A 24,663-nucleotide genomic window follows, 5' to 3' on the forward strand; every position below is an offset into this window, starting at 1 on the left:
TTGATTAATATTTCTTATTTGGTCTTCAGAATGTTAACCACCAGCAGGAAAGGTTTAACTTGCTTTCCAGCGAATTTCACTTCATGAAAAAAAGAAGTCTGCATTCAAATATTCCCCAAACACAATTTTTCTCTCATTTGAAAGGCCATATTATTGTTGAGGGTATGGGGAAGGAAAGGAGTTGTGAATGAGATTGGTAGTGAGTTGGCAGATTACAGATCTGCAAAATGGCCATATGGGCAGTGCAGTTACTGTTGTCTGCTGTCCTGAGTCTGTAGGGAGGAAAGGTAAAGGGAAGACTGAATTTGTTTAGCCTCAAAAGATTTCTAGTACCCACTACATAGGGCAGTGGAAGAAAGAGTGAACAGGATCCAAAGGCCTTAGTAGCAATCTCTGTTATATGGTTAGTGATCTCCTACGAAGGAACAGGAAGATAAATGTCCCATCCAGACTGAAAAGCCTGGCAGGGCTAACAATGCTCCCACCTATTTCCCCAAACCTTATGTTGGTGCTGACCAAACCTCTTTTCTGGATTGCATCAAAACTGGAGCTAGACTTGAAGGGAAGTTACTTAGGCATAGGTAGCAAAAGAATTTTAGAAAATACTTGCCTTCAACTGCTTTTATAGAGGTACTGTATAAAAGTATGAGAAAGTAGGTGCCTTGTTTATCAATAATTTTACACATCTTTAGCTTCAGCTCTCCTCTAGTTTCAAGAGGAATAATGCTTTGCATATTATTTTTTTATTATTTTTTAATTCAATTTAATTTATATACCGCCCTAAGCCAAAAAGGCTCTCTGGGCAGTGTACATAGAGGATAAACAAGAAAATATATGAATAGAACAAATATAAGAAAATCAAAAAGCAAAACAAACAAAGAACAAAAACCAAACAACATCAGAATATACCAGTAATATGGACACAAGATACCACTAAAGTAATATTTTATTTTTTAAAAATTAAGAACTTGTTACACGTTTGAGCAATCTAAATTATAAGGTTATATAACACTAACAAAACTTGTAGTATTGCAACAATTTTATTGCAAAATCTGAATTTTTCATAAATAAAAAACATACTTTTACATATTGAAGTCTAATAACTGAAAGACAATAGAAAAAATCTATACAAAATTAAGCTGCTGTTGCTAACAACATTTCTCTATCAGTATACAAGTATTAATGGCAGTTAACATGAATTTAATTTTTTCAGCTTATACATATTTCAATATACAGTTACTTTTTAACCATCTGAATAATCTGTTTTCTTTTTTCGAGATGTTCCATTAACTTCTGATGTAGCAGTTGCTATTTGCTGCTGTTTCTTCATAGGAGGAGATGACATCCATTCTTCTGAACTACAAAAAGATGCGTAAGTCATTTTAGATATAAATGTAATTCAAAAGTGGCTTAAAATCACCATCTATTTCTTCCTTTTTATTATAGACTGCAAAAATTCATTAATGAATCCCATTAAAATATACTAATTTAGGGTTGGAATGTTAAGAGAGGGTTAAAATTGTTTAGAACAGGGGTGGAGAACCTGAGACCCTCCAGATGCTGTTAGACTCAAAACTCCTATCAACCCAACCTACTTTGGCCAACGGTCAGAGATGATGTGGGGTGAGGGATGGGTTGGAAGGGAGCATGTCATCAATTATGCTACTGAAGGATTACAAAGGCTTCATCATGGGTCTCAGTCAGTTCCTGTAGGTGTGTGGCCAGGTATTGTTCTGTGGAACTGGATTGCAGGTGTTCTACTCACTGCTTTTTTCCCATCTAAAATTATTGCCACAGGCTCTCCAAAAGGCGAGTTTTGCCTTGTGAAGTCCACATTTGCCCCTAACTAGGAGAGTCCTCATACATTCCCTTTTCCCACTGCCATTGCTTTCCCCTGAACTATTATCACCTCTCTGGTAAAGTTTCTGTTTCTTCCAATCTTCCATATCCCTTCCCTCTCTCTTGTAGAATGGACCGTTGGTCTCACCTGAAAGGTGGTTTTTGCAGGTAGCATGACATCACTTGAGTTATAGCGCCAGGCAGGAATGTACTGAAGTCAAGACCTGGGCTACATGTGTCCCTCCCACTCCAGTTCATTCGTGATGAGACCGAAGTGAGATATCTGAACAGCCGTAAAAACAAACAGGCATAACAGCAAGGAAAATAGGGGCACTGCCAGACTAAAGTGTAGCAACGCATTCATAATGTATCTGAGAAAGGTCTTGACTCAGTCACACAATGTAGAACTATAAAACGTTTTGTTGTTGTTGTTGTTATGTGCCTTCAAGTCGACTATGACTTATGGCAACCCTATGAATCAGCGATCTCCAACAGCATCTGTTGTGAACCACCCTGTTCAGAATGTATAAAATGTTAAACTGTAATAATTTGAAAAATGGTACAGTAATAATAATAATAATAAATAATAAAATTTTATTTATCAGACGCCCATCTGTCTGACTGAACGGACACTCTGGGCGACGTACAATATAAAATACAATCTCAACATATACATAATCATCACAGTATTAATATCATAACATCTCGTCTAACAGAACCATCCTACGCTAACATAGTATAAAACCTAACCCACCCCAGAGATCCCATAGGACTGCCTGAAGAGCCAGGTCTTCAAGGCTCGGCGAAAAGTCAACAGGGAGGGGGCATGCCGAAGGTCAAAGGGAAGTAAGTTCCAGAGGGTGGGGGCCACGATCGAAAAAGCCCTCTCCCTGGTCCGCACCAGCCTAGCTGTCTTCGCCGGTGGGACCGAGAGAAGGTCCTGTGAGGCTGATCTTGTTTGGCGGCATATTTGGTGATACTGGAGGCGTTCCTTCAGATACACTGGGCCGGAACCGTATAGGGTTTTAAAGGTACACCTAGGCAGCCTCCACAGGGAGGGCAGTGATGGGATGATACCTGGAAAAACCACCTTTCACATGAGACCAACGGTCCATTTTCCCCAGGTAGCATGCCATCACATGGGATGTACCAAAGCAGCCCCAACAAGGAGGGGCCACCCGCTGCCTAAGTATTAGAAACAATCTCTTGCAGAACATGCCTCCCCAAAGAAGCGTCGGCAGAAGCATAGTGGTCTATCTTATAATACTTGATAAATGAGTCTCGGGTAGACCATACTGCTGCTCTGCAATTATCTGCAAGGTGTGCATTGGTTGCAAATGCAGCCATTGTAACTGTCGACCTAGTTGAGTGCACCATAATGTTGAAAAACACTGGAAACTTAAGCATCTCATAGGCCAGGGCAATGCAGGCGTGCAATGTACAAGACAAGGTAGATTTAGAAACCTTTTCCCCCCAGTGTCCTTGGGTGAAAGGATATGAACAAGGAATCCGTTAGTCTTATGCCCTGGGTTCGAAACAGATAAATCTTGAGGGCTGTGCAAACATCTAAATTTCAAGTAGATGAACGGGATTAGGACAGAACAATGGAAGTATAATGTCCTGGTTGCAGTGGAACACAGAGCTTACTTTAGGACAAAATGATGGGATGTAACACAATGGAGTCCATATGAAAAACGCAGAGATGGCGGGCAGATGACAATGCTCCCAACTCTGACACTCTTCTTGCTGAAGTAACAGCCACCAGAAAAAGGACCTTGAAGAAAAACAGTTGCAATGGTACTGACCGAAGTGGCACAAAAGGAGGGCACTGTAGGGCTTGCAGGACCTTCTGTAGACTCCATGAGGGGAAACGACACACTGCTGGACAAAGGGAGACAGCCCCCTTTAAAAAATGTTTGATCAGCAGATGCAAGCCTATGGAAACACTAGACAAAGTAACAGACAGAATAGATGATATAGTCGAAGCCTGACGACACAAGGTGTTGCTTTCAAACTCATCTTCAGACCCCTATGCAGAAACTGTAACACATTCTGGACAGTGGCTTATGAAGGTAGAAGAGCTTGGGAAGCACACCAGTTGGAAAAAGCGTACCATGTACTCTGGTAGACATGAATGGTCAATGGCTTCCTGAATGCCAGGCTAGCATCGATAACCTCCTATGATAGACCTGCGCAGATCAACTGTGTCTGCTCAAACACCAAGCTGTCAGACTCAGCCATTTCGGATCCAGATGCCAGATTGGACCCTGTGACAGAAGACCTGGTCTGTTTCGTAGCCTCCAAGGGTCTGCTATTGATAGTGAGAGCAGATCCGAGAACCATGGCCGGCACAGCCAGTAGGGTGCCTTTCACGCTGGAGTTTCCTCAACGTTCTGCCCAAGAGAGGAATTGGAGGGAAGGTGTACAGAAGTCCGTTCAGTCAAGGGGCCAGAAGAACATCTACAGATTCTGCCCTTGTCTCTAGGTACCTCAAGAAATACCGGGGAAGCTGGCAGTTGAGACTCAAGGCAAGCAGATCCACCGTCAGGTTGCCGAAACGTCATTGGAGGAGACTGAACACTGTCGGGTATAGTTTCCACTCTCCTGGAATCACTTCTTGTCTGCTGAGCCAGTCTGCTGTGACATTCAGAACGCTGCTGAGGTGTTCTGCCCTCAGGGACATCAGATGACTCTCAGCCCAGTCAAAAATCAGGGTTGCCTCTGCCTGGAAAATTTGGGACCTGGTGCCCCATGCCGGTACAAATGCAATTTCATGCAGGTGTTGTTTGTCCGGATCAATATGTGTTCCAGATGGAACACTGGCTGAAAATGACAAAGAGCCAGATGGGCCACCCTGAGCTCCAGTCAGTTGATGCTGTGGCCCTTCTCTGACATGGAACAGACACACTGGACAAATCGGGAGTTGCAGTGGCCCCCCAGCCGATTAGGCTGGCATCTGTCATAATTACAGTTCTATCTGACTCTCTGAATGGTGTACCCTTCTTGAGATTCCGAGTTGTAGCCCACTGTGATGTTCCTGTATTAATGTAAATATGGTAAGTGCTGTTTGTATAGAAGATATGTGGTAAGTGGAGTGAAAGAGGAGGGGGGAGTAAATGAGCAGGAGAATGCTGGATGATTGGCTGAGTGTTTGAATGGCTGAAAGTATAAAAGGAAGAATGACAGTTGAATCTGGGTGGACGTGTGTGGACGTTAGTGAGTTGTTTGAGAGGTGTTTGTCAGGAGAGTGTGGAGAAGGAGGGAGGTGGAGTTTGGAATAGTAATAGATGAAACCATATGCTTATGTGCCTTTATAAAGTAATCTTGTTATCTTTGCTTTATAAATAAATACTTATTTGGTTTACCAAAGGCCTGATCCTTGGCTGGGGTTTCACAGACCAGAAGGGAGGGTAAGGTAATAACCAAGGCTGAAGGGAAACAGTAACAAATGGTGGCAGCGGTGAAGGGAAGAAAATAACACCACAAGTATTCAGAGCAAAACAGAATTATATGCATTCTGTATAGATCAAAGGGATTGGGACAGTTTAAGCACGCAGTCACAGAGGTAACCTGATTGAGAGAGACTCAGGCAGAGTCTCTGGGGATACTGGTTATAGGACGTGACTGGTGGTGCTGCCTAGCAGAGGGATCTGGTGAGGTCTGTGCTAGAGCGGAGAGAGAAACCATAAAAAAGGACAGTCCGGACTGGTGGAGTCCCTGGTGGTGCCTAGTGACAGGCAGTAGCCATGAGCAGGTAGGAACCTGACAGGGAGAGCCAGGGAAGGGCGTCACACCCACCATCTGAAGGAAGAAAGCAGTGAGGGAGCTAAATGGATTACCCAATATGTGGAGTTGGCAATTTCCGACTAAAACAGCAATAAGGCCCATTGGAGTGGACGACTATGATGCTGAGCCCACGGTATGATCTGAATGGTGGATACAAACATGCCCAGCGGCTTCACCAGCCACTTCACGTCTGCTCTCTAACGATGCATCAAGAGTCATGCTATGTCTCTGATAGTTGCAATTTGCTCTGGCGATAGGAAGACCATGGCCTGAACTGTGTCTAATATCGCTCCCAAGTGCTGTAGACATTGAGTAGGATCTAGGTGACTCTTCCCGATGTTGACCAAGAATCCGTGGTCCCTCAGGACTTTGACAGTGTGACAAACATGTTTGATGGCCTGGTCCCTGGATTTCACTCGGAGCAGTAGGTCATCCAGGTATGGATAAATATGGATCCCCTGGAGATGGAGATGAGCTACCAGGGTGACCATTACCTTGGTGAACACCCTCGGAGCTGACGAGAGCCCAAACGGCATGGCCTGATATTGAAAATGCTGCTGGCCAAATGCAAACCTCAGGAAATGTCTGTGGGCAGGGCAGATAGGAAGGTGGAGATATGCCTCCTTCAAGTTGATGTAGGCCAGGAAGTCCCCCTCCTGCAGAGCTTCTATGATTGATGCGAGGGACTCCATTTTGAACCATTGGTATTTCACAAACCGGTTGACAAACTTGATCTTCCGCCTCTGTCGAGAGCACGACGGAGATAGGAACGAATCCTGTTGGGGGGGTTAACCAAAACTCAATTGGGTACCCATGAGAGGAGATCTCTGACCCAAGTCCTCTGTTAAACTTAGTCAGTGGTTCGCATAATGGAGTAACCTGCCTCTGCCAGGGATGGCATCAGTATTGCCTGCACTGATGAGCTCCCCTTCCAGATGACAAGGGCGTGGGATCTTGTCTTCCATGGTGTTGAGTTCTGCCCTGGAATTGTTGTTTGGGCCAGGTTCCCCTTGAAGATCAGAAATCAGTAAACTGGAAATCGCGGCCCCACCCCCCAGATGCGTTCCTTGAAAGAGCTGGAAAGGACGGTATGGAGATAATCTCCTAAACGACCTTCGATCCTCCTTTTTGCTTGTGGCTAATACTGGCTTTTGCTTTTCTTTGGGGTCTACCAAAGCTGCTTTAAGGGCCTCTTCCTCAAAAAAACAATGTCCCTGTATATGGGGCCATAGAAAGATTGACCCTGGCCATAGTATCTGCATCCCAGTGCTGGAGCCAGAGTGTCCTCCATGCCACTAATTCGATGGCCAGCACCCCTGCTCCAAACTGAGTTGTATCCAAGGTAGTGTCGGCCACCAATGCTGCAGACTTGTGCGGTTTCACAAAAGCCCATCTGAGTTTGGCGGGGTACAGATTGGGCTCATCCAAGAGTTCATCCAACCACATCATGGAAACTCTGGAAAAAAATCGAAGCTGGGCAAGAAGCCCAGACTGTATAAGGGGTAGCCTCGTGATTTTTATGGAGTGCAAAATCTAGTCTCTGTTCGGAGGAATCCTTGAGCTGGGAGTCCTCTTCTTTTGGAAGATCTGGATACCAAGCTAGAAATTGGCTCATCCACACCCAGGACGTTCAGGCGATTCATGGAGTCTGGAGCTAAGGCATAGTGTCTATTAGTGATGGCTGAAAATTGGTGAGCATGCAGGGGTCAAGCCCATTCCTCCTTAGCCAGCTTGTCAATGGGGTCAGGAACAGGGAAGAAATGATCAGACAATTTTGGGGTTCTCAAACCCTAGGCCCCTTCACTGGAGGGGGGATAGGTTCGGACAGTGAGGCTTAGGGACCTACAGTGTCCAGTGCTCTATGAAAGAATAGAAAATAGTCTGCTGAGTCAAATAGGCGATAAGAATTCTCCTCCACCTCTGATTCACCTCTCCACTCATCTCTCTCAGCCTCAGGAGAGCACGAAGGATCCCCTAACTCCATCACCTTGCCTCCAATCCTGCCTCTAGTGACATCGACGGGATTCAGTGAGAGCACTCAAGCCTCATCGGTACAGCAGTGCTGCATAATAGCGGTGGCATGAAGATGCATACAGGACGATCCTCAAAAGGCTGAGGCAGGCTAAGCCAATGAGTTCACCTGTGGCAGTGACTGTGCTTGAGAAAGGGAACCCAACAAAGCCTCCTTCAACTGGGAGACAAATTCTGGAGTCAATTGCAACCCCAGCAGAGAGCAAGAGTGCCCATCTAGGGGTCCAAGGGCACTGGCTGCACTTGTAGAGGCAGAGATGTAACAGTGGCATCAAACTGGCGAGACGCTTGAACTCTAGCAGTTGATGTAGTTTGAGGCTGACAGCCCAAGGCTGGTTGGTTAGGAAAGCCTTCAAACTCCTCCTCTGATGACTTAGTGGGTGAATGAAAGAGGGCTGTCAATCTCGCTTGGCCAGCTTCCTATGAGGATGGAACTGACACATATCGTGCTCGCCTGGCAGCCATGTGGTTAGACAAATGTTTGGTTTTGGCTAAAGCCTTGGAGTGATATCTGGGAGGCTTGTGCTTTGTAGACTTGTGGTGCAACGGGGCATTGCACTGCTGTTTTGCCCCTAGCGCTTGGGTTGCATCTGGTGGCTGATCAGCCATATTATACACGCACAAGAGTGGGGGGTGCGGTATATGTCATCAACACACGCACTGGAAGAAAGGTGCAGTGTGAATAGGGAGCGCCAGTACACGCTCACAGATGAGGGGAGCAGTACAGCCCCAAGTGCACTAATAGCGACGAATTACAATGAAGTCAAAGCCCAGGTACACATGCACAGTGTGTGTTTGTGGTACTGCTCCTGTGCACTTATATATCTGATAGCCTCTCTGCCTCCTTGAAGGCAGGAAAAGTAAAGAAAATGGCGACTGCAAAGTCTGACTAGACCAGGCCCATCAAGGGAGCGCAATGGCAGTTGTCAAGGGAGCAGAGCTGCCGCCAGTAAGGTAAAGCGCTGCCTGAATAGGTAGGCAGTAAGAAATGCTACCACCCCCACAGTCGACCGGAGCCGCAGCCTTGAACGCCGATAAACAAGATGAAGGGGGGAAGAGCTGCTGCCATGAGCTCCAGGCAGGCTGCACTAGCAAGCACTGCTGCCCCCGCCTTCAACTGGAGCCGCAGCCACAGCTGCAAGCTCCAAAATGGGGAAAAGAGCTGCCTCTGCGAGCTCCAGGCAGGCCGTTCTAGCAGGTGCTGCCAACCCAACCCTGGACCAGGGGAAGAGAAGCTGCTGCCGCGAGCTGCAGGCAGGAGCAGTAACAAGCGGGCTGTGCTCGAGCGAGCTCCACATGGGCCGCACTAGCAGCCTCTGCCATCCACAAGACAGAGAGTCAGGTCAGTAACGAGGAGGTGGGGGGGAACAACCAACCCCCAAACCCCCAGAATAGGTGGTGAAAGAGGAGTTAGGGGGGAAGACTAGGAAAAAAAACAGCCCCCAGCCCCAAACACACTCTCTCACACACAACACTCACACGAACTTTCATATAAAAATCTCACTACACTACAAGTAGATATAACTGCCTTGGAAGAAGGCAAGAATGAACTGGAGTGGGAGGGGCATGGGTAGCCCAGGTCTTGACTTCAGTACATTCTTCCCTTTGGATGCTAGATGGCGCTATAACCCACATGATGGCATGCTACCTGGGGAGAAAGCTTGTTACCCTCATACAGACACTATATGCAGTGCTATTAGCACTGGCTGGTGGAATCATTTAGTTTTAGGATATTCACTGAACATACATATTCATGCAAAAGCGCCATAACATTAGAATAAAAAAATCATTCTACTCCAGTATGTCTGATATACCAACCTGAATGATCGTTTTGCTATTTCTCTCCGCATTCTTTTCGGAGGGGTTGGACTGTCAAACTGATCAAGTTCTTGAGAGTGAACTGATGATTTGGAGCATTGACCAGATGAGGTCATACCTATAGAGATAATAAATATTACTATTTTAAAATCTAGCACTTGTAACTTTAGAAATAAAGACACAAACATACCAAGGATGAATTAGATTTTTAAAGACAATACCTACAAACATAATTCAAGATTTAAGAACATTATCCACAAGTAATTATTTGTAAATAAATTCACAACCTCCTTCACTGCTGAAAGGACCTAATGTGTGTTTGTGAAATTGGGCTTGGAAGATGTGTCAGGGCAACCAGCTCTTCCAAGATCAATCCTCCCCTCTCCCTTCCCATTTAAAACCTACACTGAAGGATAGCAAGCTTCTTACTTCCATTCCTCCTTCTAAACTCTAAGTCCTGGTCAGCTGAGTGCTCTTGTCTGAATGTTGCTCTGTTTTCTGGCAGGAAAAAGGCAACATTCATGTGGACTCCTTGGCCCCTTCCATTTTTTATATTATACAGAGGGGTTGTTCCCCCCCCCATTCTTTTTCAGCAACAGTAAGGAGTAAATATCATCTGTAGATACTTCATCCTGCCCCCCATTTATGCCCCTAAGGCAGGGGTTGTCAAACATTTTGGACCAGTGGACACTTTCTAAATTTTGAGGTCATACTGTGGGCATATTACAAAGTGGCTGCCATGGGGGTCATGACATAATACAACATGGCTGCCATGGGGACATGGCACCAGGGAAGGCCTTCATGGGGACTAGGTTGGTGATTCCTACCCTAGGGTGTCGGCACATGGGCAACCCACTTTGAGAGTAATAACAAGAGACAATTGATTTAGTATCACAAATTAAATAGAATATACACTGGAAAAAATTGTTGCACTAAAAGTCAATTACTTTTGTTGGAGCACAAAAATATTCTGAAGATTGCAACAATCCCTTCAATAAATTTCACACACACAAAATGTAAGTACTGAAGTTTTTCTCTGAGTGCTGATGTTTTTGTAGCCAGAATTGCACCATCTGTGCAAAAGAGGGAGGCATGTTTGGAGGAACCTCAAGGTTTGCAGAAATACAAAAAAGGTATCATAACAGTTTCCCTAGGGGTGGGGTGAAGTAAAATAGCCCTATGAGGACAGAGGATGCTGTGGTCAGAGAACACTGTTTCTGTATGGGGGAAAACTGGGGGAAGTATATGGAGTATCCTAGAAGTGGGTGCCATTGGCTGGCTGGCTAGACCCAGAATAGGAGTACACAACATTTATAATAACATTTAACATTTGTCGGAAGTCTCACTTGTTTTTTGTAATACCACCCAAGAAAAATAGCACTATGCAATTTTTATTCCTCATGTTTTCAAGTTTATATATTATAAGTATGTTACAAGCCATATCAGGAAATATATATCTGGATTCTCAAGTACACATCTTGAAAAATAGTAAGAATTTTGATCAGTTTGATGCAGAGTTACAATTAGAATCTATTTATGAAATGAATTCTAAACATTCCAGAATGAGTTTCTTCAATGTAATTAAAATTGTTAACCTTTTGACTCTACGGTGTAAAAGTGAATGTATGACATACCTAATTCCCGTTCTATTAATTTGAGATTATTTTCTTGGGCAGCAAGCTCTTCTTTCTTTTTTTGCATTTCTGGAGTATTAAATGATTGCTCTTGCATTTTAAGCTCTGTATTCACTTTATTAAGTCTGACAACTGCTTTATGATACTGTTGAAGGAGATCTACAGAAAAAAAGAGTAATGCAAAAACAAGGCACAAAGCTATAATCTGTAAACTTCTTATTTTATGGCACATAGTTTAAGATTAGTAGCAATAAATAACATAAACAACAAATTGTTAACTCTGCAATTCAATGGAACTTACTTACAGGCATAGGATAACAGCTAAATGGTGTCATTTAAAAAAAGTTTAATTGAATAGGACTTACTTCTGAGTAGACAAGGTTAGGAATGCAACCTTGTTTAGTATGCATGTGAACAATCAAAATGAATGGAAGCCAATGTTTCATGATTACATAAGATTTGCAAAAAAAAGTTTTATTCACTGATGATGTGAAGACATTTTTCATTAATCTGTGATATGCCTTTACTGAGAAGCTGTGGCTCAAACCCAAAACACGTGAAAAACCTACATCTATTGTCACGAGATTCATGTTTAGTAATAGCAGTCATTTCAGCAACAATATGAAGTACCAAATTAAACTTAGTTAAAATCCAACTAAATTTTTAAATACAGTAAAAATTTATAAAAAGTTCTACAAAAGATTATTTCCTACATTATACTTTGAACACACCTATCTGTTCAGAAAGAACATTGCAACGTTGTGGCAGAGGTGCTCCAAAAACCATTCCTCGAAGCTTATCCATGGGAGGGGCTTTATTTTGAAGGCCTCCAAACTTTCCATTGCTGCGAACTCTGTCTCCTTCTCTCGTCAGTAATGTTGGGCAATGAGTGATTTTAACAATCTGTATAGATAGGAGTAATATTTATTAATAATTATGTGGTGTCAGTGACTCTAATATCCTTTTAAAATTCAGTGCAACTCTTGGTAGAAAAGTAATTTTATAGTTAAAGCTCAAAATAAGTTGTTATTCCAAACATGCCTCAAAAGAGAAATAACGCTAAATTTAACAGTGACACAGCATCAGTGTAACATTTTGCCTACTTGACCTGGAAAACAGATATTTTGTCTCGTGTGTAAATTGCTGTGCCAGTCAGCAATGGAAAAAACATCCCAGCAGCAATGGGAAGTTCCTTCTTTGGGACAACAGAAATAAAATACCAACTTTTTCTCAGGGAAGGGGGCTTCCCCTCAAAAGACCAGCTATGAAAATCCAGAAGAGTTAAGCAAAAAAGAATGAAACCTTAAAGGTTTCTCTTGCATCAAATAAGCTGACAAGCAGCAGCAGCAGCAGCAGCGGTTAAAAATGGCAAGAATTACACCAAGCTCCAGGGAATATTAAAGAATATTTAACTTTAAAGGGAATATTAATACAACTGTATTCAAACTATAGGATAGCCAGCGTAGTGCAGTGGTTAAGGTGTTGGACTACGACCTGGGAGACCAGGGTTCGAATCCCCACACAGCCATGAAGCTCACTGGGTGACCTTGGGCCAGTCACTGCCTCTCAGCCTCAGAGGAAGGCAATAGTATACCACCTCTGAATACCGCTTACCATGAAAACCCTCTTCATAGGGTCACCATAAGTTGGAATCGACTTGAAGGCAGTCCATTTCATTTTTTCAATCAAACTAGACCCCAGGCTCGAATGAGGATTGAACATTTATTACAGGTGGCAGGACCCTCCTACTGAAGGCAGTGCCCTTGGAAGTCCAGGAGTCCATCTTAAGTACCTAGGCTTCATTCTCCTGGCTGGAACATTTGGCAACTAAGCAAATCTGCCATGGTATTTAGCATCCTTTGAATGTGTTGTGCTGTGATTGACTTGGGTCTCACCCATGTCAGGAGAGATGCTGCTTTATATAGGAGGGATTTGGATCACATACTGCTTTGGCAACCGGGATATACTTTGGTTGTTATGTAGTCAATTTGACTCAGGACATGGGTTAGCTTAAAAATGGTTGAGAATGCCTGGAGGACAAGGTGGTCTGCAGTCTCAACCAATTTATAGTATGTGGTGATTCTGCTTGGTCTGCATCCTCTGAATAACATGACCTAGACAATGGGTACCTCAAGCTGTCAGAGTGGCATTTATGGTGATTATTACAATGTCACTTTTTGGGCAAGATCACTAAATTTGTATGTGCTGCTGTTAGTCATCAGCTTGGGAAGAGAAGCTGAGACACCCATCTCCTCAGTGGCACAAAACTGATTTGTTTTGGAGGCAATTGTTATTCTATTTGACTTCTGAGAAGGATTTCCTCAGTACCTTCAGGATGTCTATCTTGACTGAGAATAGACTTCTGAACTTGTAACCACCACACCCATCAAGGTCCATCCTCTTGTAATTAATACTTAACTGTTTGCACTGACTCTAAGGCCTTACTTACACAAAATACGGCCTATGAATAATATTGTTTACCTCTTAAATGTTCCATGCAAAACCCTTTTCATTTAAATGTATATCACATTACAGAGCTGGGAAACCTTTGATCATACAGATGTTGTTGGACTCCAGCTTTCATCATTCCTGACCATTAGCCATGATGGCTGGGCTGATGGCAGTTGGCCTCCAACATCTGGGAGACCACAGGTTTTCTAGTTCTGTCACATGAGCTGGCCCATTACTGTGTAGTGTTAGCATGTCAGTGGTATACCTATTTGGGCTATTGATCTCTGGTATGTTAATGCTAAATGCCTTAAAGTGTGATGGGGTGTATGTAACACATATTAGGCATACGCACTTTACCTGATGTCTAACACTAACTTAGAAAATTGGAAAACCTATATTTTTGTTTTGGATTGAAATAATTAGTAATTCTAAAATCTCAAAATCAGAATGGTAATAAAAAGTTAAGTATACATTTCAACATTACAGCAGGGCCCCACTCATACGGCAGGTTACATTCCGGACCCCCGCCGAAAAGCAAAAACCACTGAAAAGCGGAAGTCATTGAATAGAATGGCGTGCAATGCCCGAAAACCACTGTAAAAGCAGCATAAGCACTGTATGAGTGGGGCTTTAGTCTAATTGTGTCTAAATGAGACCGCCGCATTAGTGAAGCGCCATAAAGTGGGGCCCTACTGTAATATGCATTCAGGATAATCCACAGAGAGAATTTGACCAATTCTAAAAATAGCTGATGAAGTATTCTGAACAGATTTTTATTTCAATTTTGGTATTTCATTTCAAGATGTTATTTTATCAACACTGATACTCCAGAGTGAACCCCAACACAACATGAAGAACTGGCAAGCCCTGAGGAGACTCTTTATATGGTGCAAATATAATAGAAACCTGGCAGAATTCTGTTCTCAGTCTCTCTCACATTTGTAAAAAACCCATTTGAAGTTGTAATACACACCTCTTTTCTGTAATGATTGGCAGCATCCAAATTGTCAATAATAATGGTATCTCCTAAGATCATCCCAAACACTATAAAGTTAAAAGAAATAGTGATTTTAATAACATAAAGTTCAGAATTTCAACCTCTATACAAACTATTGTTTCCTTTCACATCATCCTATTATAAGGCTGAATAAACACAATGCTGATATCTTGACATAGTGGTTCAACAGAACTTTGAAATACTAAACTAGACTGAGCAATATTGCTAATATAAAAAGACTCTGCTGGAGTCTCACAGTGGCCGGCTAGATGCCTATGGGAAACTCGCAAGCAGCATGTAAGTGCAACCGCATCTCTGTCCCAGCAACAGGTATAATACAAGTCAACAGCAAGAAACAAAAAATGGAAATTTTACTCACTGTGAATTTCTATTTGAAGATAGGGCATGAGGACATTCCTCAGTAGGGATGACTCCTCCTACTGGTCGTGACAGGCAGGGTCTCGAAGCTTCTTCGTCTCCTCTCCTGGGGGAGGAGTCGTCCCTCTCTCCAGACCGAACTGACAGAGCCAGGAGCTCTCCTCAGGCCCCATATCCGCAACCATTCAGACATCCCTAAAGTGGAAGCCTATACTAGGAAACAGCTGCAGAAAAGTGACAGACCAACACAAGAGTGCTGGGGGGAAAAGTCACATAGGAAGGAAGACACACAACACTAAGCAACATGTGCAGATATAAGGCGCTGGCAGAAGCCCTAACTCCCCCACTCCCCCCCCCACTCCAGAAGGTCAAAGCAGAGGAATGAGAGGTGGGTGGAATGTCCTCCAGTCCTATCTTCAAATAGAAATTCACGGTGAGTAAAATTTCCATTTTTGCTAGATAGGGCTGGAGGACATTCCTCAGCAGGGATATGACTGAGCAGTGTACTAGAACTCCGGGTGGGATTCCTTTAGCTAGGGGGCAACACCTTCTGGAGCACCTTCCTACCAAATGCAGCATCGGCTGATGAGAATGAGTCTATTTTGTAGTGCCTGATGAAGGTGTGTGGAGAAGCCCATATAGCCGCCCTACAGATATCCGTTATTGGGAAACCACCCTTAAACGCTGAAGAAGCCGCCCCTCCGAATTGAGTGTGCTGTGGTACCCAATGGAGGTTCCTTACCCAGCGCTTCACATGCATGTGCTATAGCCGCTCTGAGCCAGCGTGAGATAGAGTAGGTTGTCACCTTACATCCCTTTGATTTCCCAGAGAAGGCCACAAAGAGGGCCTCTGACCTCCTGAACTCTAAGGTACTTTCTAGGTAGAAACAAACAGCCCTCCTCACATCAAGGGAGTGCCGCCTGCGTTCCTGGGCACAGGAGGGAGCAGGGCAGAAAGGAGAACCACTTCCTGTGACCTATGGAAAACAGAATTGGTTTTAGGTAGGAATGCCGGGTCTGGTCAGAGGACCACCTTGTCCTGGTGGAACATGCACAGTTGAGGGTCCGAGGACAATGCCCCTAACTTGGAAACTCTGCGTGCCGAAGTAGTGGATACCAGAAAAACTGTTTTGAATGTCAAGAGGTTCAGGGGGCAGGTAGCGATTGGTTTGAATGGCGGTCCTGTTAATGCCGTCAACAACCAGTTAAGGTTCCAGTTTGGAAACCTGTGAATCACTGGTGGGGAAATAAGTGTCACCCCTCTTAGAAAACGTTTAAGGAATGGGTTGGAGGAAAGCGGAGGGCCCCCTAGGCTTAATAAAATACTACTAAGCGCTGCTGCTTGTCTCTTGATGGTGGCTGTACTCAGACCCTTATCTAGGCCCGACTGGAGAAACCCCAGGGGGCCCTTGATGTCTCAACACAAAGGTTCCATCATGTTCGCAGAGCACCAGGACAAGAAAACCTTCCATGTGGATGAGTAAACCCTGTTCATGGATTGTCTACGCGAGGCCAGAAGCGTGTTAAAGCCCTTGCCGCTCAACCACAACCGCTCAGCCTCCAAGCTGTTAGCCGGAACAGCTCTGGTTGAGGGTGGCAGACCGGGTCCTGAATCAGAAGATCCATTTGAATGAGGACCTCCCTTGGTGCCTCGACTGACATGTTCAGCAGGTCCGGAAACCAGGGATGCTGAGGCCAATACGGTGTCATGAGAATAATTTCCACCTTCAATGTCCAAACCCGCTGGATTGTGCATTGTATCAGCCAGAATGTAGGAAAGGCGTACAGGAGTCCTTGTGGCCACTGCAGAACGAGGGCGTTTGTGCCCTGAGACTGGTGACATGGTGTTCTTGTGAAGAACCTGTCTAGCTTTGCGTTTTCGGGTGTGGCAAAGAGATCCACTATCGGTTCTCCCCACCTGTGCATCACCTGTTGGAAAACTGATTGCTGTCCTGCTGAGCCAGTCAGCTACAAAGTTGTTTGTTCCTGCCAGGTGTTTGGCCTTCAGAGGGCAAGATGCCGCTCCGCCCATTTGAACAGACGTCTCGAGCATTAGGCCCTCTGATCTCGTGCCCCCTTGTCTGTTGACATAAGCTTTCACAGATGAGTTGGTGTGTATGAGGAGATGCCTCCCCATGATCTCTGGTGCAAATGCCGGCAGGCCCAGCCTGATGGCCCATAACTCTAATACATTTATATGGAGCTCCACCTCCATTGTTGACCATGTACCCTGGGCTACATTGTGGTCCAGGTGAGCCCCCCATCCTACAAGTTCGCATCTGAGGTCATGTTTATGCATTGAGGATCTTCTAGGCTGACCCCTTGGACCAACCTTTGAGGCTCCAGCCACCACCGGAGCTCTGTTCTCACTGCTGCAGGAATGGGGACCAAGAGTCTGTGTTGCAGAAGAACTGCCTCCTGGTAGGGCAGAAGGATCTGTTGTAGTGTTCTTGAGTGAAATCGGGCCCATTGAACTATGACGTATGCTGAGACCATTGACCCCAAGAGCTGGGCTCATCAAGTCCATTTCTGGTGATGACACCGCTTCCCGAAGCAGCAGCTGAAGTCTTGAAGCCCTTTCTTCGGTAAACCTCATGCGGAAAAGATGCATGTCCAGGACCACCCCTAAGTGCAGAATAGTTTGGGATGGGGTCAGCATGCTCTTCTCCAAGTTCACTATGAAGCCCAGCCCCTGGAGCCATGCCACGGTGAGATGGGTGTCTGTGCGTGACTGGTCCCTGGGTGGTGCTCTCACCAAGATGTCATCCAGATAGGGATGCACACATATCCCCATTGTTCTGAGATGTGCCACCACAGCAACCAGCACCTTGGTGAAAACCCTTGGTGCTGAGGAAAGGCCAAAGGGCAAAGCCCTGTACTGGAAGTGTCTGTGGTTGTATGAGAACCGGAGAAAGCGTCTATGCTGTCTGCGAATTGGAATGTGTAGATACGCCTTGGAGAGGTCCGCAGAAGTCAGCCAATCCCCTTTTCTTAGGGCTGCAGTGATGGAATGAAGGGTTTCCATTTTAAAGTGTTTCCTGGCCACCCACCTGCTGACCCATTTGAGATCCAAAATAGCCCTTATATCGCCTTTTTTTTGTTTACTAAGAAAAAAGTTGAATAGACCCCTGATTTTCTCTCTGAAGGAACGACAGTCTTTATTGCCCGAATGTTCAACAGATGCTGAATAGCTTCCAGGTAGTGCAGGTGATTCTCGGGCTTTTGAGACCTTGGGGTGGGTCAAAACCGGTCATGTGGAATTTGAACAAACTCTATGGCATATCTCATGGACACCATGTCCAGCACCCATTTGTCTGAGGTGATGTCTCTCCAGCGGGGGGCAAACTCTAGAAGCCTTGCTCCCACCACACAAAAAGCCTCTGGGAACCACCAGTCAGGAGGAAGAGCCCTTTTGGGCACCCTTCTGAGTCCTCCCCGAGGAGGAGGTGCCTCCCGATTTAGTGGAGGAAGCGTGCCCACTCCCTCTGTCTTGTCTGCCCCAGCAAAGCCTGTTGGAAGCCTGACTATGAAATCTAGAAGGCTGCCTTGAGGAACAAAAAAACTGGTTCTGCCTGCCCTTCCGTTCCTCTTTTTTAGCCATAGGGAGTGCTTTCTTTTTGTCCCTAGTTTCCACCAGGTGAGCCTCGAGGGGCTCACTGAATAGCTTACAACTTGAGAAGGGTAGGGCAGTGAGGTGAGTCTGTGACCCTGTGTCTACTGCCCACTGCCTGAGCCAAATGTTACGTCGTGCCACAGTGGAGGCAGCCATAGACCGCACTGCAAATTGTAGGGTGTCCTTGGATGCATCAGCTGACAGAGCAGAGGCATACGCCATTTTCTTTAAACCATCCTTAACGAATTTTGGGACATCTTCCCGTGCACTCAACTCTTCAGCCCACATAAAGACTGCTCTGGAACAAACTGAAGAAGTGGCCACTGCTCTGAAGCCGACCGCATCTGCTTCAAAACTCCTGTGAAGAACCCCTTCGACTCGCTTATTGCATTGGTCCTTGGGCCCCCCTCCCCTTCTGTTGGGATCACTGTGGAACTTGCAAGGGCAGCAATCGGCAGGTCCACTGTGTGAAAATGCAGACTTGCCATGATCCTGTCAGCAAAGACATAATGCTTCTTTGCCCATTTGCCGGGTAGCTTTGATTTGCATGGTAATGACCATTCAGCATCCCACACATCATCAAATGCCTGGGGAAAAGGAAAAGTAGCCTGCTTGGTGTCCATGGAGGAGAAAGCCTTTTTAGCTCCTGCTGAGGCTGACTGGGTGGATGCCTCACATCCCACCTCTATCTCTGGCAGCTGCAGCACTCTGTGTGCCTTCAATAGGAGTGGCTGAAAAATCTCTGGAGCAAAAAGCCTAGGTTGTGTCTGGGTCACCCCATGTCCTCATCAGAGAGCTCCTCCTCTTCCCTGTCCGGCTCGAGTAGATGTTCGGAGTCTGACAGCTCCGCCTGTGGGACAGGGGCCTGCATGGGCACCTGTGCCTGCACCTGCTGTGCCTGAGCCATCGAGGGTGAGGAACCTGTGTGGGTCTGGGCAGAGGAGCGCCCCATAACCCCCCCAGCTCGCTGTGACCGAGCCCCCCAACTGAAGACTTGATTGGCAAGGGAAGAGGACCTGGAATGGCTGTGTCACGATGGCGGACTGCCATGACTGTCCTCCCTGCTGGAGTCAGTAGAGGGGGATAAGCGTCTCCGCTTTCCCCTATGGAAGCGCTTCCTCGAGTGTCTGCACTTCTTATGTTTAAGGGCGTGTTGGAGAGAACCACTGATTTCAGAAGTGATAAACTCTTTAACCCAAGTCATGAACTTGGGAAACAGAGGGGGGGAGGAAACATCCGTACCTTCTTCTAGGAGATTCATCCCTCCACTGTCTATGCTCTGGGATTGAGAGAAGACTGGTTGCAGTGACTCCTCTATGTCCCTCGCCTCCCCCATGTGGCAGGGCTCTTGGTGGGAAGGTGGGGAGGAAGTGGGTGAGGCCATGATATGGCGGCCTTGACTCCCTGATGCTGAGAGAAGAGAGCGTGAAGTTGCTTCAAAGGCAAGCTGCCTTAGCGGGTGCCGCTCAACCCCCTGCTGAGAGACACTCTCCGGCGACGAGGCGAATCTTGTTCTTCCAGTAGAAGCGGTGGGAGATGTGTGTGGGGGAGCCAGAAGCCGCGATCCTGCTAAAAGTGAGTGTTGTGGAAACGTGGCTCCACGGAGCAAGGGGAGAGTCTCCTGTCTGAGCGGCTGCTGCTACTGCTGGTACGCTGCAGCTAGCCGCGCTCCACCCATCTTCAACCTCCATTCCAACGCCAGGGAACTCAGCTGGGTTCAGCCAAACCTCCCGAGCCCCAGACCCATGGGGTGAAGGCAGGGAAGGGGAGGGAAACAGGCAGGGAGTAAGTAAGACAGTCGTAAGGAGAGGAATTAGCATGTATAAAGATGGTAAGAAAGAGAAACAAAAAACAAAAGGAAGCTCTGAGAGTAGAGAAGAGAGAATAAACACCCAACCTTCACTGACTGCAGGCAGGGCCGGTCTGGAAAGAGGGATGACTCCTCCCCCAGGAGAGGAAACGAAGAAGCCTCGAGACCCTGCCTGTCACGACCAGTAGGAGTCATCCCTACTGAGGAATGTCCTCCAGCCCTATCTAGCAAATATACCACGTAATCGAACAGATAAGTTAAATGTAAGTGCAACTGTGATAGTACCAACTGATATGAGTAAAATATTTTTGATCCATATCTTAAAAAGGGAATCGATATTGACAGTCTCCACAGCTTTATGTTGAAAGGATAATTCTAGCTTGTCTAATGCCTTAGTGAAAACCAAATAATGTGGGCCTTTTCAAAATCTCTGTATTATGAATAATGATGATTGCTCTTCAAACATTGTCAGATTCCTACTTCATAGAAGGTAACCCAGAGATAATATAATCATAATGCCAGCTGGGGTCTTATAGATGGAATTGAGCAATGAGACTGACCTACTGGAATCAAAAATTCCTTCCCTCCTGCAAGACCAGCACCTTCACTTGATTCCAGTTTTGAGCAATAACCCCACTAGCAATTGTTCCGAAGAATCTGAAGAGTAATCAGATGGCCTTAAAAAGCACCTCATACTAGGTTATTTCCCAGGGTTCCTTGATATGTAGAAAACAAAATCTTTTTAAAAAATCTCAGTATTTCCCAAAATTAAACTAACAAACTTCCATAATTTCTTTCCAAGTAGTGGACTATTTTTTTTCCTAACTAAGAAATATTGGGGCACGATAAGAGATTGCTGTATTCCTTATGCTGCTTAAAAGACTTCTAGGGCAGTATACAACGAAGTGCTTCCGCTAGTGCAAGATCTTTTGGCTGCACAACAGAACTTCCCCACACTGTGTGCCCCTAAATTGGTTCTGAGTTTCCCCCAACCCACTGGAGGATAAGTTCCATTGCCAAGTGGAAATCCTTGTGCTAGTGTAGCAGTATCCAACAGTGGCAAATGTTTTAACATTTTTACCATATGACCCCCCCTCCCAAATTTAAGTGTGTTTTTGAAGGTAGAAAAATACACAATAATAATGTTTTGAAATACTTATTGACAGTATTAGTGAGAAATCTGACATATCTTTTCATTAAGCAGTGCAGGGAAATCAGGCACAAAATCAATTAGGCTACCTCTCAATTCTGCCTCCAAATTTTCATCCAATATCTGCAAACTATATTTTGATTCATCAGTTTTAATGCTAAAAAAGTTGACTCGTGAGCCATGTTGAACCAGAAATCGGAAACAGTTTTGGAATAACTGTATTTAGAACTGTGAACTCATTTTGATTTAAAATACAAATCCACATCATAACAACTGAATAATCTTCCAAATGTTGACTGCTTTGAAGTAAAATCAAATTCTTCTCAAAAAGGTGCATCTCCAAAGAAACAAAGCTCACAACTAGGGTTAAAGAAAATAAAAAAAGGGGGGGGAACCCAAAATGCTTGAAAATATATTTATTTAGTAATGCCATCAGCGCTCAAGGAGGCAATAATAAAACCAGTCTTAAAGAAGCCCTCCTTGGACCCTCGAAATTTGAACAACTTCCGCCCGGTCTCAAATTTACCATTCTTAGGCAAGGTGATTGAGCGGGTGGTGGCAAAGCAATTGCAAGCGCACTTGGAGGAAGCAGATTATCTAGACCCATCTCAATCGGGCTTCAGGCCTGGACATGGAACTAAAACAGCCTTCGTCGCCTTGGTGGATGATATGAGGAGGGCATGGGATAGAGGCGAATGCACCTTCCTTGTCCTCCTTGATCTCTCAGCGGCTTTTGATACGGTTGACCACGCTATCCTCTTGGACCGCCTGGAGAGGTTAGGCGTAGGGGGCACTGTATTGCAGTGGTTCCACTCCTTCCTCTCTGGTAGCTACCAAAGAGTTGCATTGGAGGAGGAGGTGTCAGATCCTTGGCCTCTCACTTGTGGGGTGCCACAGTGTTCCATCCTCTCTCCAATGCTGTTTAACATCTATATAAAGCTGCTGGGGGCAATCATCAGGAGCTTTGGGCTGCAGTGTCATCAGTATGCGGATGACACGCAGCTCTATCTCTCATTTAAATCTTCACCAAGGTTGGCTGTAGAAACCCTGTCCAAGTGCCTGAAGTCGGTGAGTGGCTGGATGGGAAGGAATAAGCTGAAGCTGAATCCAGACAAAACCGAGGTACTGTTTGTGGGAGACAAGGGAAGATTAGGGGATATTGACCTGGTGCTCAATGGGGTATGTTTGCCCCTGAAAGACCAGGTCCGCAGCCTGGGGGTCATTCTTGATTCCCAGCTGTCCATGGAGGCTCAGGTTTCGGCTGTGAGCCGGGCGGCGCTGTATCAACTCCATCTGATATGGAGGCTGAGCCCCTACCTTCCCAACCATCTGCTCCCACCAGTAGTGCATGCTCTGGTCACCTCTCGCCTAGACTACTGTAATGCGCTCTACGTGGGGTTACCCCTTGAAAACGGTCCAGAAGTTGCAACTGGTACAGAATGCAGCGGCTCGTCTGATTAAAGGCAGCCGCCGGCAGGATCACATCACTCCAGTACTAAAGGAGTTGCACTGGTTACCGGTTGTTTACCGAGCCCAATTCAAGGTGTTGGTTTTGACCTTTAAATCCCTATATGGTTTCGGGCCAGTCTATCTAAAGGAGCGCCTCCAGCATTGGCAGGGATGCCGCTCAACAAAATCAGCCTCAGAAGACCTTCTCTCTGTCCCACCGGTTAAAACAGCTAGACTGGTGAGGACCAGAGGGAGGGCCTTTTCAATAGTGGCCCCCACCCTGTGGAATTCTCTCCCAAATGATCTCCGCCATGCCCCTTCAATGATGAGCTTCCGCCGGACTTTAAAGACCTGGTTTTTCAGACAAGCCTTTGGGTTGGGTTAAGTTTTTATTGTTGGGTTTTTATATCTTAATATTGTAATGTTTAATGTATTTTACTTGTACATCGCCCAGAGTGGCTGGATAACCAGCCAGATGGGCGACTAATAAATATAATATAATAATAATAATAATAATAACAACAACAACAACAACAACAACAAAAGCCCAACGCGTTTCAGCCACTCAATAGTTTGGCCTTCATCAGGGGTGTAGACAAAATCATAAAAACACACAACATTAATGTACAAAAATTTCATACAGCATAAAACCATATATACATGATTAATCTGTGAAAAATTATTTTTTACTCACATGAACTCGTCTAAAATATTCTTCTCTAGCAATATATTTGCAACACTGAAGATAAATACCAGGGAAGGATCAGTGAACTTATAGAACACCTTCTTCTAAGAGGATATTTTCCATATATTATCAATTGCAACATCCACCGAGCCTCCATTCTGTCCAGAGAAAACCTCCTCCATCATACTGAGGTGTCAAAGAGCAGAGAGGAACGGATTCCGTTTGTGGCAGATTTCCATCCAGCATCTTGTAACTATCACCGAGCAATCAGGGACAGCTACCCATTGCTGGCAAACTCTGAACATCTTACCAGAGCCATCAGCAGGCCTCCTGTTATAGCATTTGCGCAGACTGTTGGTGAGACTGTGCTTAAGCCACCTATCACCAATCCAGGGTCTCATCCTTGTCACTCCAAATGCTGTATCACCTGTGTGTACCTCAGGGAGACAGCCACTTTTACAAGCACTAGGACAGGCAGGACATATTACATCAAACAGAACATCACCTGCAGGTCCTGCAATATAGTTTACATCATCGAGTGCAAAAGACCAGGATGTCATATCCAATACGTAGGAAAGACCACAACTGACCTACACACATGCTTCAGGAACCACAAGTCGGAAATTTTGACAAAAAAAGTGGAGCAACCATTTGCAAAGCATTTTAACATCGAGGGTCACAGCCTGTTGGACTTTTCCATTACAGCAATAGAGATGCCAGCAGATCCAGCAGGATTGACTAAAAGGGAGAACTTTTGGATTTACTCTCTGGACACATTGGACCACATGGCCTGAACCTGGAGGACAGTACCACCACTACTTAGCTTCTGCAAATGAAGCCCCTCTGAGCATTCCATCCTCAAAGCTCTATAACTGCCACCTTGGTAACAGCATTTGTATGTTAGCAGCTGATGAAGGTGGAAGCTGAAACGTTTTGTTAATACAATAAAAACCTCTGTTTGGTTAATCACAATTACGTCCATATATATATATATATATATATATAGTGAGATTCACAAGATA

The 24,663-nt window shown here is 45.2% G+C and overlaps 1 protein-coding gene across 4 annotated transcripts in view; it reads right to left on the reverse strand.

The window, feature by feature from the left end:
- Positions 1-1,104: 1,104 nt before the first annotated feature.
- SMCHD1 (structural maintenance of chromosomes flexible hinge domain containing 1) overlaps positions 1,105-24,663 on the reverse strand; it is a 238,696-nt gene continuing 215,137 nt past the window's right edge. For 3 of the 4 annotated variants that reach the window (XM_061596291.1, XM_061596298.1, XM_061596316.1), the window contains 6 exons: positions 14,533-14,603; positions 11,840-12,011; positions 11,109-11,267; positions 9,475-9,592; positions 1,988-2,122; positions 1,105-1,358 (listed from right to left, as the gene is read on the reverse strand). In XM_061596291.1, the coding sequence (XP_061452275.1) occupies positions 1,244-1,358; positions 1,988-2,122; positions 9,475-9,592; positions 11,109-11,267; positions 11,840-12,011; positions 14,533-14,603 (770 nt within the window). In that variant the 3' untranslated portion in view covers positions 1,105-1,243. The remainder of the gene's footprint in view (positions 1,359-1,987; positions 2,123-9,474; positions 9,593-11,108; positions 11,268-11,839; positions 12,012-14,532; positions 14,604-24,663) is intronic. The other variant, XM_061596308.1, reaches the window with a different exon arrangement.

Source organism: Rhineura floridana, chromosome 1 (assembly GCF_030035675.1).
Source record: "Rhineura floridana isolate rRhiFlo1 chromosome 1, rRhiFlo1.hap2, whole genome shotgun sequence".
NCBI lineage: Eukaryota > Metazoa > Chordata > Lepidosauria > Squamata > Rhineuridae > Rhineura > Rhineura floridana.